Source organism: Pleurodeles waltl, chromosome 6 (assembly GCF_031143425.1).
Source record: "Pleurodeles waltl isolate 20211129_DDA chromosome 6, aPleWal1.hap1.20221129, whole genome shotgun sequence".
In the NCBI taxonomy this organism is placed as follows: Eukaryota; Metazoa; Chordata; class Amphibia; order Caudata; family Salamandridae; genus Pleurodeles; species Pleurodeles waltl.
The window spans coordinates 942,091,493-942,106,232 of record NC_090445.1 but is presented as its reverse complement, the minus strand read 5'-3'; the positions used below and the strand labels follow the sequence as shown (position 1 = coordinate 942,106,232).

At 47.2% G+C, this 14,740-nt stretch overlaps 1 protein-coding gene across 1 annotated transcript; it reads left to right on the top strand.

The window, feature by feature from the left end:
* Positions 1 to 7,150: 7,150 nt before the first annotated feature.
* Positions 7,151 to 13,247, top strand: NKX6-2 (NK6 homeobox 2). The gene is made up of 3 exons (XM_069239764.1): positions 7,151 to 8,248; positions 9,866 to 10,038; positions 12,345 to 13,247. The coding sequence occupies exons 1-3, from the start codon at positions 7,822 to 7,824 to the stop codon at positions 12,591 to 12,593; spliced, it is 849 nt and encodes a 282-aa protein (XP_069095865.1). The 5' UTR covers positions 7,151 to 7,821; the 3' UTR covers positions 12,594 to 13,247.
* Positions 13,248 to 14,740: the final 1,493 nt, after the last annotated feature.

The following is a 14,740-nucleotide window of genomic DNA, read 5'->3' as shown; positions in this document are numbered from 1 at the left end:
AAATTAAAGAGAAGGGGTGCTACAACGCAGCCTTGTTTTAGACCAGTTGATGTTTTCCCTTCCCTTGACAGATGATTTCCATCCTCGATCTTAATCTTAACCCACGTATCCGAATATAATAGCCCGATGGGCCTCAGGATATTGGGTGGAATTCCCCACTGTTGGAGCTTTGCCCATACTCTGCCAGGCAGGACACAGTTGAATGCTGCTTTAAAGTAAACAAAGCACATGTAAAGGGGAGTGCATGTGGCCTTTGCTGTACTAAGAATCAGCCCTACTGCCAGGAAATGTATTACTGTGCTTTGGCTCTTTGTAAATCCCATTTGGTTAAATGGAAGCCTGCTGGTATGTGATGGCCATTCTTCCAGGTCATTGAGTATTAATGTAATAAAATACTTACAGTCTATACCCAGGAGTGCTATTAGGCAGTAATTACTTGGAGAGGATGCAGCGCCACCCTTGAAGATGGGATGGATGATTGAACCTTTCCAACTTCCGGGAATAGCTTCTTTTGCTATGATGGTGTTGAACATTGGAGCCAAGAAGGCGGCATATCTTGACACTGAGCGTTTAAAAAGCACTTGTGGTATCCCGTTTGGGCCTGGGGTGCAATCAGACAGAGATTTTTTAATGATAGTAGCCATCTTCGCAGGTGTCTATGCTTAATATTGTGGAAGCAGCAGATGTTATGAGTTTTGATAAAAGCAATCTATTCTTTGTCCTATAACTTAGATTGCAAACCTGCAATGGTCCGACTACTCAAGCTCCCCTGAGCGCTTTTGGCACAGAGGGATGGATGAGCCCATGTCCTATAGGAGAAATCTTCCATTGACATGTGACGCTCCTTCCATGTCTGCCTGCTGCTGGACCCAAGTTATCTGATTACCTGGGAACACAGTCAGAACTGAGATGATGCTTGACTGAGCTGTATCGGTAAGCTGCATATTTGTCTCCTGGCAGGTATCTTTATTTATTTTTATTCTTAGACCTGGTTTTGCGGATCGGATAGATGAGCGGAAGGGCCGCAGGCAGACGTAAGAAGAGTCCCTAGTTGTGGAAGGCTATTTTCCAAGATTGTGCTGTCATCAGGCCGGGCTTCTAAGAAAATCAGATACCACTCTGCCTTGCCTTTGATTAAAGAATTCCCTAATGAGACAGCGCGGATTTTTTGCAAGGATAGCATTCACAATAGCTTTGGTTGCCCACCATGATATAGGTGCTTCTCTTGGACCTTCCTGTGTTGTTATGGTAATGAAACCTACTCAGAGTATGCAGAGTATGTTGTTAGATGATTCTTTGTCTAGGCCAGGCGATGCAGAGATCACTCTTAGGACATTGCCTCTACTTAGGGCATCATGATTGCCTCTTAAACAATAGATTGGTGTGAACTGAATTACGTTATTGCTGCGAGAATAAGATTGGGGCCAGAAGTTCTGGAACTTGCGTTAGGGTTTTGACTCCCTGGCATCCATGTGTTGAAGTTATTGGTTATCTGCAAATAAGATAAGGGAGCACTTCAATTATGCCTGGGTGGTTGCTGCCCTAGAATTAACAAAGAATTGATGACTGAAAAATTCATTTTTTTGCTTGATGCATCCTTCAATGGTTCATCATGGGACAAAACCGTTTCATTGATATATTATGACTTCAGTCTGCACTCAGCTTTACCTCTGTCCCTTGAGGAGTCACTATCCCATTTAATCTCCTCTGCCTATTTTCAACTAGCTGATGCCAATATATCACTCTCTGAGCCTGGTGGGCTCCTTGTAGGGTCCTTGATGTTGTTCTCTCTATTTCAGTCTGGTCCATTCAGGTTTGTCTCTGAGCAGCGTAGAAAAGTGTTCACAGCCGAAGATTGTAAGGAGGCCAGGTCTGTTCTAGTTCATCACTGTCCATGAATTCTCTATTCCTTGCAACAATAGTTAGGAGTGTCATGGCTGGTTCAAATAGTCCATACTTATTTTCCACTAGAGTACCAGTTGGCACAGTGCCTTGAACATTTTGAGTTTTACGGTGTTTGCCTGTTAAAAATCACCCAATACGTATGTCTTATGAGTGCCATGAAGCAGAGGGCCATTCTTTTTCCGGACAGCAGTAACATCCTACCAGGCCTAACAGTGGCAAAGGAGGCATGCTATCCAAGGTTGTAGAGAGTCTCATTTTTTTAGGGATTATGGAATTCCAGGGAGCGGTTGGGACTCCAACTATTATTTTACAATTTTTTAGAAGAAGGAGGATAGCAAAGCAGACAAGTTGGCAGCATCAATGCTCTCTAGTACGTCTATAAGAGACCACTATTTCTACAGCTTCTGTCCTTCATGTCAATAGTGGTCCTCCTTCACAGATGCTGTAGTACTTGGACCTGGTGAGGACGAATGGGCATGGCCTCCACTTGGTCATCAAGACCTATCAAGGTCCAATTCACCATGTCCATTCGGTTTTAAAAAAGGCCAAGTTAGACCACATTGATTTGACCTCTGTCACACACCTTTACCAACACTTCGGGACTTCTCCTTCCCTACTCATAATCCACAAGAAACTGAAGACCTGGCTCTTCAACTAGTTCCCCTTGTTCCCCGCAGTACCCGGCTGAGTTCCGGATCGACCTACACATCTGCTCCAGAGCCTGGACACACTCATGGCTGATCTGCGCTCTACAAATCACATAACATATCAGTAGACAAGGTGTCTTCATTATTAGTCACATAAAAGGAATCACACAAGAGGAATGCTAGACAAAAGTCTAACCATTAACAGTAGATTGGGTAGCAGTCCAACTCATCATTTTCACCCACTGTGCCACTCTAGACAAACCTTTGCCTTATGCAAATCAGTACTGACCCTGCTCTTCAAAGGAATAGTCTTTCCCGAACTGCCAGAAGGGAACACAAGCAATCCTAAGATGGTTGGAATGCTCCCTCAAACATATTACCAGTGGCTAGTCAGTATTACTGGTAAGCTCCACATCCTGGGACTGCAGTGCGCAGTGTACCTCAGCAGACATGATTCTACATGGCAGGGCCAGTGTTACTGGTAAACTCCACACCCTAGAAATGCAGTGCGGAGTGTACCTCAGCGGACATGGTTCAACATGGCAGGACCAGTGTTACTGGTAAACCCCACCCAGGGGCCTGATGTACATAGTGTACCACCACAGACATGGCTCAACATGGCTGGGTCAGTGTTAGTGCTAAACTCCATATCCAGGGACTGCAGTGCGGGGTGTACCTCAGCAGACATGGTTCGACATGACAGGGCCAATGTTACCAGTAACCCCCCCCCCCCCACCCTCCTCCCCACCCCCACCCCCTCCCCTCAGCCTGCAGTGCATAGTGTACCTTAGCAGACATGGTTCGACCTGGCAGGGCCAGTGTTACTGGTAAACTCCATTTCCTGGGACTGCAGTGCGGAGTGTACCTCAGCAGACATAGTTTGACATGGCAGGGCCAGTGTTACTGGTAAACTCCACCTAGGGACCTGCATTGCGGAGTGTACCTCAGCAGACATAGTTTGACATGGCAGGGCCAGTGTTACTGGTAAACTCCACCCAGGGGCCTGATGTACATAGTGTACCACCACAGACATGGCTCAACATGGCTGGGTCAGTGTTAGTAGTAAACTCCATATCCTGGGACTGCAGTGCGGGGTGTACCTCAGCAGACATGGTTCGACATGACAGGGCAAGTGTTACCAGTAAACTCCACCCAGGGGCCTGAAATGTGCAGTGTACCTCATCAGACTTGGCTCGTCATGGAAGGGCCATTGTGACTGGTAAACTCAATCCAGGGGAACGAAGTGCGGAGTGTAACTCAGCAGACATGGTTCGACATGGCAGGGCCTGAAGTGCATAGCGTGCCTCAGCAGTCCCGCTGTCCTCTACCCTCCAGGCACGCGGCTGCAGCTGGCACTCCCAGGAGCTGCCCTCGTCTGCTCACTCTGGCATGACTACCAGTCGCAGACCAGGGACCCGCAAAACCCAACCAAGTTTCATTTCGGTCTCTGTTGTCCTGACAGTCCCAGAATGGGATCTGAGCACCGCTAACAATGTCACACCGACACAGTCCCCTCCGGCACCAGTTTTCAAATTGTGAAGCCCCAGTGGGTGGCTAAACCTATTGAACTTTTCCGTGTGTTGCAATGCTAGCTGGAGAGTGGTGTGACCTGGCAGCAGCTAGTACCAGACGCACAGAAAGCCTCCCCTGCGACATCGTACTAAAGGGCACCAATAACGTGCGGAATGTATGTTTTGCGCTAAACAAGTGCTAATTGACAATAACAAACCCAGTCAGGACTAGAAGAAATGCCCCTGAGGGTAGACTATATGGGCGAGACCGGGAAACGTAGTCCAGCTAGTCCCAAACAAAAACCGGTATATATATATATGTTTTTTTTTGTCCCGGTAAAGGACACAGCTATCTACACTAACAAGCATTGTGATGAAAATAAAACTCCCTTATGCGCCCATGGCTTGAGTATTTAGTGAACGCGGATTTAAAACATAAAGGCCGACACAGAACTGAAAATAAAATGTCATATTTATGGAGCGCTCTAATATTTGCTGCTATGTCAGAGTAAATAATGGGAAGGTTCAAGAAGCCCAGGAGAATGCCTTTCTTCTTGGAATGTCATTTATAGAAAAGCCGGAAAGAAGCGCATTGGTGCCTGTCTGCCCATTTCATGGCACTTACCATGCATCCGAGCGAGCCACGGGCCGCAGCACCTGCACTCTGCCCTGGGGTCAGTAGAAAGCAGCCATCCTTTCGCCAGACCCTTCCTCACATGCGAAAGTGTGGCAGATACAGGGCTTTTTTGACAGGTACTGGCTCCCTACACTCCTTTAATTTGAAAGGGACCAGTATTTATCAGTAAGGGGATATGGAAACGTTTAAAGCAGGTACTCTGCGATAGTGGGTACCTGAACTTTTATATTGTCCTTTCACGCACTGGATGCAGGTGCCGCAGACCCGAATTCACCCAAACGAATATATATCCCACAGCTCAGTGTGACAGCATTTGTGTCGAGTTGTACGGTTAGGACCCCCGCGCCCAATGGGGGGGGGGGGGGGGGGGCGACGTTCTCATATTTATCCAAATGTGACGCACTGAGGTATCACGATGATATCCGCGAACTTCTGCAGTGACGTTTTTAATTTCACAAGAGAAAGGGGGAAAATAATCAGCAAACGGACAAACTGGTGGACACGACAAAGACAATGGGCAGCGCATGATAATCATCTTCATAACCCGCTATTTGCGCTCGTGTTTCCGCACACTGACAGCATTAAGTGTCACTGTTGCATAATCTGATCGAAATCACTTGGACGACACTAGAAGGATGATCGGCTGCGTAAGTTCCCCCAGCTTTTCTATCCGCAAATAGAAATTGGACGCGACAGAAGCACGGCGAACGACTGCAGGTTCATATCAGTGGTCCGACTTGTAGCGACATTCTGGTCCCCTTGAACTGTTTTTCTCGTGAATCGAAATTGTTCGCGATTTAAACGAATCTGAAATATGTATTTATAGTGTCACAAAACAACTCAGTGTAAGGTGTCCTATAGCCAGTTGATATACTTAGGGGGCATATATTTAAAGGAGAACTTTTGGACAGCGGGTGGGGGGTGGGGGGGGGGGGGTTGCGGAGCACACGTTTTCTAATTAAACTGCACATCTAAACAGAGAAACAGGAGTAGGCGGCGTGGTGACCTTCAAAAAGAAATATAGTACAATACTAAAACAAATGTATCCGTAACAGAAACATTAGGTACAGGAGTGAGAAAAGGCTGAAACAACAAGTATATAAGTACTTATCTAGGAGTTTACTAAATAGAAACTATTACAGAGCATAGCTCTGATGGGAAACGCTCGGCATATGACTGTCCCAGTCTAAAAGGGCGTTTACTGGAACACGTGGCTGCGAGGATTAAGCACGTACTTTATAGGTAACAGATCTTCGTTGATATGTTATTTGTGATAAAAAAGAAGCATTGCCTAACATAATATTAGTAGAAAATGAACAGTTCTCACATATAGGATAAACGCATTTACGTTCAATTTATGCACGCGTGAATTACCACGCAAAATCCATTAGCCATATTTTTTTAATGGGTTCTTGTTAACTCAGAAAGATGTGTGGAAGGGGGCAAATCTGTCGGGGAACCGAGAGAGTGTCCAAGGCCATTTGGACGTGCAATCCGTGGTATGCCATGCCCGTGACTTGCTCCTTCTCCTTCTGGTGAACTGGCCCACCTGGAATTCCCATAAAACCAGTACAGGACGATCCGCGATTAATTAAACTTTGACAGCAACGAGGATTGCTCTGAGACGTCCTGAAAGATTAAATAAGGTTTACGCGAAGGAACGTTAACCAAAATAAACCAGTTTTGAATTAGCTTTTGGAACAAATGTGTGTTCGTCTAATATCGGTATCGAACTCCATCACCACTTATTTTGTTTTTAGAAAAATTCCATCCCTAAAGGACACCCTCCACCTTATGGTAGTCAAGTATCTGCAATTTGTTTTAATGTACAAAAGACCAGGCAATCACTTCTGTTCTTTCGCCAAGACCTAGCCGATTATACAGTGCAACAAAAAGGACGGGCACTTCATGCAAAGTTCATAGACCTGAGAAGTGCACCCTAAGTGCCCCCTCTCTGGCACAATAGGCCCTTCTGCAGCTGCTTCAGCAGCCTGTCTGATCCCATAACAAGGGCGCCTTTAAGCTCGTAGCTATAGTTATGCAATAGTTTGGATGTCCCATGAAAAGGTGCGTTCGTGTCGTTTTGTTGAGCCCTGATGCATCGCCGTCTTGATGGTCTCGGATCTGCATTTTTTATGTGATCCAACACGATGCTCATATTTTGTGCTGATTTCCTTTTAAAGCCCTGGTGTGCTCACTAAACTCCCATTGAAGGGGATTTATTCGGTGGCTGGGGCAGATAAATCAGCGGCGGGATTTACAGCACCTGACTGTATAATAGGAGCTTCATTGACTGTGCAGGGCCGCAGCTGACGATGGCGCCGAGTGGGGACAAGGGCCCTCGATCGATTGTCCAATCAGAGCGACGGCCGAACCCGGCTCTGCCAATGGGGAGCGGCGGCCGGCGGGTGGCGGCGCAGCTTATCAAGTGCGGCGTGTGACAGCGCGCGGAATGCTGAGTCCGGAAGCGCTGGGTGCGCTTGCTGCCTGGGGACTACGGCTGGTGCGCGAGGGACGCCTGCTTCCTGTGGGGAGACTGACTGCTGGCGCGAGCGACGCTCGCGGCTACGTTCTGCTCCAGTGCCGGGCTCACGCGCCTCCACGACGCACTGCTGCTGCACTGGGGAGGCCTCTGGGTGGTCGCTGCTGCTCTCCGACCGTCCGCGAAGGCTGCCCATGGGATCCGCCCACCTCACTGCAGACTCTGAAGTTTCACCGGCTGCGTCTGGTCTCAGGAGAAGTCTCGCCGACTGCCAGAATCTCTGTCGGGCTAAGGCGGCGCCCTCGGGCCGCTCTTGAAGGGTGTTCGATTCTCACGGGCTGTGGCCGCTGCACCTGCTGCTCTCCGAAGAGCAACTGCAGTTTTCTGCCTTCTGAAGACTCTGCTGCCCCGCTGGCCGCTCGAGCTTCCTGCTGGGTACTTGTGTCCATCTGGCTGCTTGCTGAACACCCCGTGAAGTTGCTGAGGGGCGCTGCTGCCCTCTGAAGCTCCTGCACCCGAGCAGCTGCCCTCCGAAGCTTCCGCGGGCCTCTGAAGTCCCCGGGGCCGCCTGAGTCCGCGCAGCCCAGTGCCCCGCTGGCGCCCTCCCTGCCCGCCGCCCTCGCCCCTCCATGCGCACAGATGTTGGCGGTGGGGCAGATGGATCCTAACCCCCAGAGGCAGCAGCAGCAGGGCTTCGTGCTGAGCAGCGCGCCGCTGGCCGCCCTGCACAACATGGCCGAGATGAAGAGCTCGCTCTTCCCCTACGCCCTGCACAGCCCCTCGGGCTTCAAGGCGCCTACCCTCTCGCAGATCAGCTCGCAGTTCCCGGGCCTGGGTACCCCACATGGCATCAGCGATATCCTGGGCCGGCCCCTGGGCTCCTCCGGGGGGCTGCTGTCCAGCCTGCCCCGCATCAACGGACTGACCGCCTCTGGCATGTACTTCAACCCCGCTGCCATGGCCCGGTATCCTAAGCCCCTGGCCGAGCTGCCCGGACGACCCCCTATCTTCTGGCCCGGAGTCATGCAAGGGGCGCCTTGGAGGGACCCCAGACTGAGCTGTCCCGGTGAGTACTGCAGCGCACCCCTGACACTCTGGCCAGTCTATTCCTGGTAGGATGATGCCTCAACTTTACTGGCATTCTGATGGAGAGGGGAGGGATGCACAAGGGACTTAGTGAATATTGTAGTGAAAATTAATATTTATAATTACTGCCAGTGGCGGGTTGAAACATCAATTCAGAGTTCTCCTAGTATAGGTATCCAGTAGCTGGTACGACGGTTGACTTGCCAAGATCACACTGTATGTAAAGAAGCTCATATACTCTAATTAATTGTAGCAACGGCAGTACCAATACTCGTTTTACTATTATAATGGTACTATTAATCATAACACGCATTAGTTTTCTCGACTTTTGTTGTCTGAGGCCTGCCTCACTTTGGGGGAAATTTGAGTGTCTGATATCCAGGGCATTGAGTATTTAACACACCGATCTTATTCATTTATTTTACATTATTTGGAAATATAATCACAATGGGCTGCAAAGTACACATCAACCGAGAGTAGTATGTACTCACATAGACCAAAACACCCGATAGGACACATTTACAGCGCAGGGGAAAAACCACCACGCTCTAATGCCTATTCCACTGCTCAAACTAAAATAAGGCGTACGGGGATCTCAGTCATTGGGGAACTCAACCGCTATGTAATCCGATTTAATTCGGTTTTAGTTACCCCCAAAATATAAAGCGGTTTCTAAGTGTGTACTCTGTGCCAAAACGAAGACAAACTTTAAATGATTTTGTGTGGCCTCTATTCCCTAGACTGTTTTCTATGGCAGAGTTGTGCATGAGATATCTACCTCTTGATCACGTTCGGATATGTATGAACGTTAACCATATATAATTGTTTACTCGTGTTACCGCGAGGGCGCTCATTCCGAGCTTCAGAGTGGTTGGTTTTAGATTGTGCTCCGTGTGTTACTGTGTTTAGGTTTGTGCACGCACTGTTGACCTCATGAGATACTCTGAAGGTAGGGTTACCAGACGTCCCGGATTTCCCCGGGCAGTGCCGGTTTTTAGAGGGCTGTCCCGGTGTCCAGACCCTTCTCTTAATTTTAAACAAATGTCCCAGTTTTTGGGACAAAAGTCAAATTATTACATAAATGTCCCGGTTTTTAAACGAAAGGTCAGATTATCTAGGGAAGCATGAATTAAACGTATGCTCTCCTTTAACAGACGCCTACAAAGTATGCAATAATTAAGTAATTTATCTGTTACTGTTACTCATTTGCCCCTCCTTGTTGTTGTTTTTTGAGGCAACAGAGTCCCCTGTCTTCTCCCAGCAGCACAGAGTGGGGGGCAGAGAGAGGTGGGGGCGGGTGGGAGGTCAACCCATAGCTAATTTTATATATGTAGTCTTGTAAATGTTTGTGTGTGTGCGCATAAAAAACGGGACAGACCAGATATAAAAGTGAGTGTAAAGTCGTTAGCCCTTCTTTTATGTCTGACCTGTCCCGGTTTTTGCTCCTCAAAATCTGGTCACCCTATCTGAAGGGGCCATGCCAAAGCCCATGTCACCACTTCCCAAGTCCCACCGTGGGTAGCCTTGTGGCTCTGCGCGCTTGTATTAGATGTTATCATAGCCACTTCTCTAACTCGCCCTCTGATGCTTCTTACAGCCCAGAGCGGGATGGTGCTAGACAAGGACGGCAAGAAGAAGCACTCGAGGCCAACCTTTTCCGGGCAGCAGATCTTCGCCCTGGAGAAAACCTTCGAACAGACCAAGTACCTGGCGGGCCCCGAGAGGGCGCGGCTGGCCTACTCCCTGGGGATGACTGAAAGCCAGGTCAAGGTAAGAAGACGTGCGTGACAGTGTTTACAGGTGTTATCGATCACTGAACTGAGAAGAAACACAGAGCCCCTGCGGAAACACCCACAGACCGACCGCCAGTGCCCCCACCCTGTGCAATGACACTGGAGCGGCACATAACAGGCACTATTGACAAATACATAAAGCATTCCCTCAGGCAGCCCCCAGTAATCAGTGCTTAAGGAGCGAGAACATCAACACAACCCTTTACAACACTCCAATCATTGAAGGAATCTATCTGGATTGTCAGCCCACTACACATATGCTGAAAACTCCATCACCCAACCCTGATGCACACATTAATTGTGCTTTCCCATCGTGGTAACCAAACGCTGAATTTGTAAACACTTCCCCTTTCCATTTCGACAGTTGTTTTATGTCCACCATGCCTTGTATTCAGGTCATAGTAGGCCACGGATTGAAGTAGTAATAAGTGAAACACTTCGGCCCATATTTATACTTTATTAGCCCCGCATTTTCGCCGCAATTGTATTTTGCAAGTTTGCGCCGCTTTTGCGTCTAAAAATGACGCAAATGCGGCGCTAAAAAAGTATAAATATGGGCCTTCATTTTTTAAGAAAGCCGTTATGGCTTCTTTAGGCCCACGAAGCTCTGTATAAACGCAGTTGCGCATAATAAAACAACAAGTGTGACATTAAAAAAAAAAAAAAAAACGCCCCACACCTTGCTTTAGGTATCAAAAAAATTCCATGTTCGAGAATTTGTGGATTAGAAAGTCACCAGCTGCCGGTTTTATATTAGCGTTTCGATTGGGCCAAATTTAATTTGTATCTGTGGCCCACAAAGCGCATGCCTTAGTATTTGCTTATTACCATTTTAGTAAATAACCTGAAAAAAATATTCTCTGAAATCATTGTTTATATCTGTATAACCGCTTGCTTTGTTCGCGAGAAACAAACACATCTACAGTGTGAGTTAAACATTTTCACATAGACCCACTGCTACCAATCTTCACAGCGCAGGGCACGTTTTTTACCCACCGTGCCTGTTTCAAGCAATTGCAAACCACTACAACTTTAGCGAATAATTCAGTTTCCGCTCCTCGGTGCATCCGAAAAGACACCGCGCAACTGCAGAATGACATTCTTCCAACAGAACAGGGAACGGGTGTCTGTCGGTTTCTTGTCAGGTTTGCACATCTATTTACATAAATAAATTCGCAAACTATCTCCTACACGCGTTATTTAAATGTAAAAATCTGCAACCACTTAGTACTAGTACAAACACTAATGGTGCTAAGTATTTATCGTAGTAAATAAAATGAGCTCAGGTGATTTCTTTCACAAGGCGCTCTCCCCACGATATCTAAAACAGATCATTGAGTTGTATAAAATATTCTGCGGCTTCCAGTGACTTGTGCCAGACACCTGCTGTCCTATTCGCCCCTCTTAGCAGTGTGCCATCCTTATTGTCGTTTTTACAAACATTTCTCGCTACGATCACATATTTTCAAATGTTCAGTTTCATATACTGTATAGGAAATTGCATTATTAAAAGAGAGGGTGCCGGTCACCTAGTGTAAGCGGGTAGGACTCTGAGCTGGGAGAGGTCCCCGAGCTGGGGGTGAGCGGGTATCTCCGGGGAGGTCCAAGAGCCCGTGAGGGGAGCGAGTGTCTCCCTGGGTGGATGGGGTGCCTTGGTTACCGTGCCGGGCCCCTGGCCTGGGAGGCTCGGAGGATAGCCACCTAACGTGTCACTGAACTGACAGGGTGCGTGATTACCACTGTGAGGTGGTGCGTGTGCTGGGAAGGCGGGCAGTGAGGTCTCCGAGCTAGTATTATTCTGAGCCCCGGGGGTCACTCTGATTTCGGGGGGAGGGGATGTTGAGTTGGGAAGGTAAGGGTGCATCATTCACTGAGGCCCTAAACTCGGAGAGTTTTGCACACGACACTTTGGGTGGTCCCTGAGCCGAAAGGCTAAATGAACTGTTATCCCTTTGAGGGGACTCAGCTAAGAGGGTAGGCGGGTATCACCTGAGGTTCTCTGGGAGGTTGGGGCGTAAAGGGGGCTGTAACTGTGAGGACCCTGTGGTGGGAGGTGAGATGCAACCACACTGAGTGGGCATCTCTCTGAGGAGTGGGATGCGACCGTCATCAATCTGAGGGGTCATTGAGTTGTGAGACAAAAGGTTATCACCCTGAGTTCGGGGGAAGGAGGGAGCGACACCCCGTGCCCCCAAGCTCCGGTCCCCCAGCTCATCTGTCACTATAAGTCTTGAATGACCTTGAGCCCTAACGCCCTAACGCCCTGTGTCCCTCTCCCACCAGGTGTGGTTCCAGAACCGGCGGACCAAGTGGCGGAAGAGGCACGCCGCCGAGATGGCCACGGCCAAGAAGAAGCACGACTCGGAGACCGAGAAGATGAAGGAGAGCTCGGACAACGAGGACGACGACGAGTACAACAAGCCTTTGGACCCCAACTCGGACGATGAAAAAATCTGCAGGTTGTTAAAAAAGCACAAATCCACAAACTTATCGCTTATCAGCCCCTGCAGCAACAACTCGGACACGTTGTGATGGGGTAACCGGAAGGACTCGGGACACCCGAACTTTCACTTCCTGTCCGCGAACTTTTACCCCCGCCCTCGAACTTTACCCCTCCTACCCCCAACCCGCCCAGCGCTTTCAAAAAGCCGAATTAACCAGGGTATACAAATTATACAGAAGTGTAAGTGAATGTTTTAAACAAAGTGATGTGTTGTACAGCCTAAATTGTAATGTTCAGATGTATATATTTTTTACAGAATAAGTTATGAAATATCTACCTGCTCCCCGATGGACCAGGGTGGCTGTTCTTTTTTCAGTTTTTTTTCCCTCTCTCTTTTTTTCTCTCGTGAGTTACTCCTCGTTGGTGTTTCCTGAGCCTGGACTCACACTTTACTACTGTTTTGTAAGTCACCGATTCAGGACAGTTACTTTGCACATAAAGGTACCTGCAAAAGCTATTATATGTATTTCTCCCCCGCCTCCACAGTCTCTCTTCCCTCTTTCTATTCGGTGTTTTATCCGTTTCTTTATGTCCGTGGATTTTATGCTCAACAACCCCAGCCTGACCCAGAGGAGAGAGAAAACGGGACAATGGATTTTAAATTGAATTAAGAATATTATTGTCTAGACAGCGGTTGGAAAGACTTTGTATAATCAATAAATTATTTAACAAGCGTCTTCAAACATGCATAGTTATTGATACTTGTGTATAGCTGATGCCTCCGGGATGTGATGCAGTAAGAAAAATAGAACAAATAATTGAATGTTTAGGGAGCAGAGTGTGATGCTATTTAAAAAAATATATATTAATTTAAGTATAAGTACACGGTGTAAAAACTAGGCCTGCATTGCGAAATGCGCTTGAGGGACAGAACAGCTATGCCTGGGACCCCAACACACAGGAGGCAAACATGACTGGCTTTCAAGTTTACTGAGGTTCTTGCTCACAAAATGTGATAACACGTGTGCAAAAGATATCCCCGGCGGAATTTTATAAAGTCCGAGTTAATTTGTTTTAGTCCTCTACATACAAATCGCCCTTTTGATTTTGTTATAAATGGATCAAAACTGAAAGCTCGTGGAACCGCACTTCTCTGCGCCCAGTCGCAGCGTTCCACTGTCCTCCCGTGCTTTGGACGCTGGTTGAACGCACCGATTCCACGCCACTGGCGCACAAATGATTTATCTAACTATGAAGTGGAACATACCCAGGTACTACGTATTCAATACTTTAAGTAAATAAAACGTTTATTTATCAGGTTGGTGAAACGAAAGGACCCGACTTCGGCTCATTAACTTACAGTAATGAGCAGTGCTTTACATCAGTGGAAACTTTCAGAGAAGGACAAGCGTGCCCTGTGCTCAAAAGCTAGAAACACGCTGCACACTGTCAGTTGGATACATTATTTTTACAGTGGGGAAAACACAAACACGTTTAGATTGCGTTTTCCATATTCCTTACTATCAGCTCCTTAACTAAAGAAACGCTCACATAATGGTGCATTGAAAAACGCTTTCCTGAAGGAGCCACTTCAAAAGAAGTCGGTTTGTTTAAATATAGAAGCAACATTTAAGAATGACGAAGAGCAGCGCACAAGATAACGCGCGCGATTCTTCTTCACCAAAGATATTGTATTTGGAACCTGTGGCCTGAAGGAAACCGCTGTGCTCCGACCTTCGATTACATTTTTCTCATTTATGCTGAGGGTGCATGATCTTCATTAAACCGCACATATACTTCTACCTCTCCTATGCGTACCTTATGTATATAAGATAACAGGGCACGAGGTAGCACTAGAAAATGTCAATAATACAGGTATTAATGCAAGATAGCAGTAATACATAATTATACTGGATGTATTAACAAGAGCTTGCACTAGAACATAAATATATAACAGGGATTAACGCAAGGTAACAGGGGTACATAATTATACTGGACGCAATAACACGAATTAGCGGTAGGACACACGTATTTCAAGCATCAATTCAAGATGATAGTAATACATTATCGGAATAAAGTCCATTGGTAAAAGGTGACACTCGAAAGTGCTTATAATTCATGCATTAATGCAAGTTACACACACGTATTTAATTCATTAATGCAGTAGGGTATTCTTAAAATTTATGCATTCATAAAAATGACAATGGACGATGCTTATTGCAAGATAACAATAGTG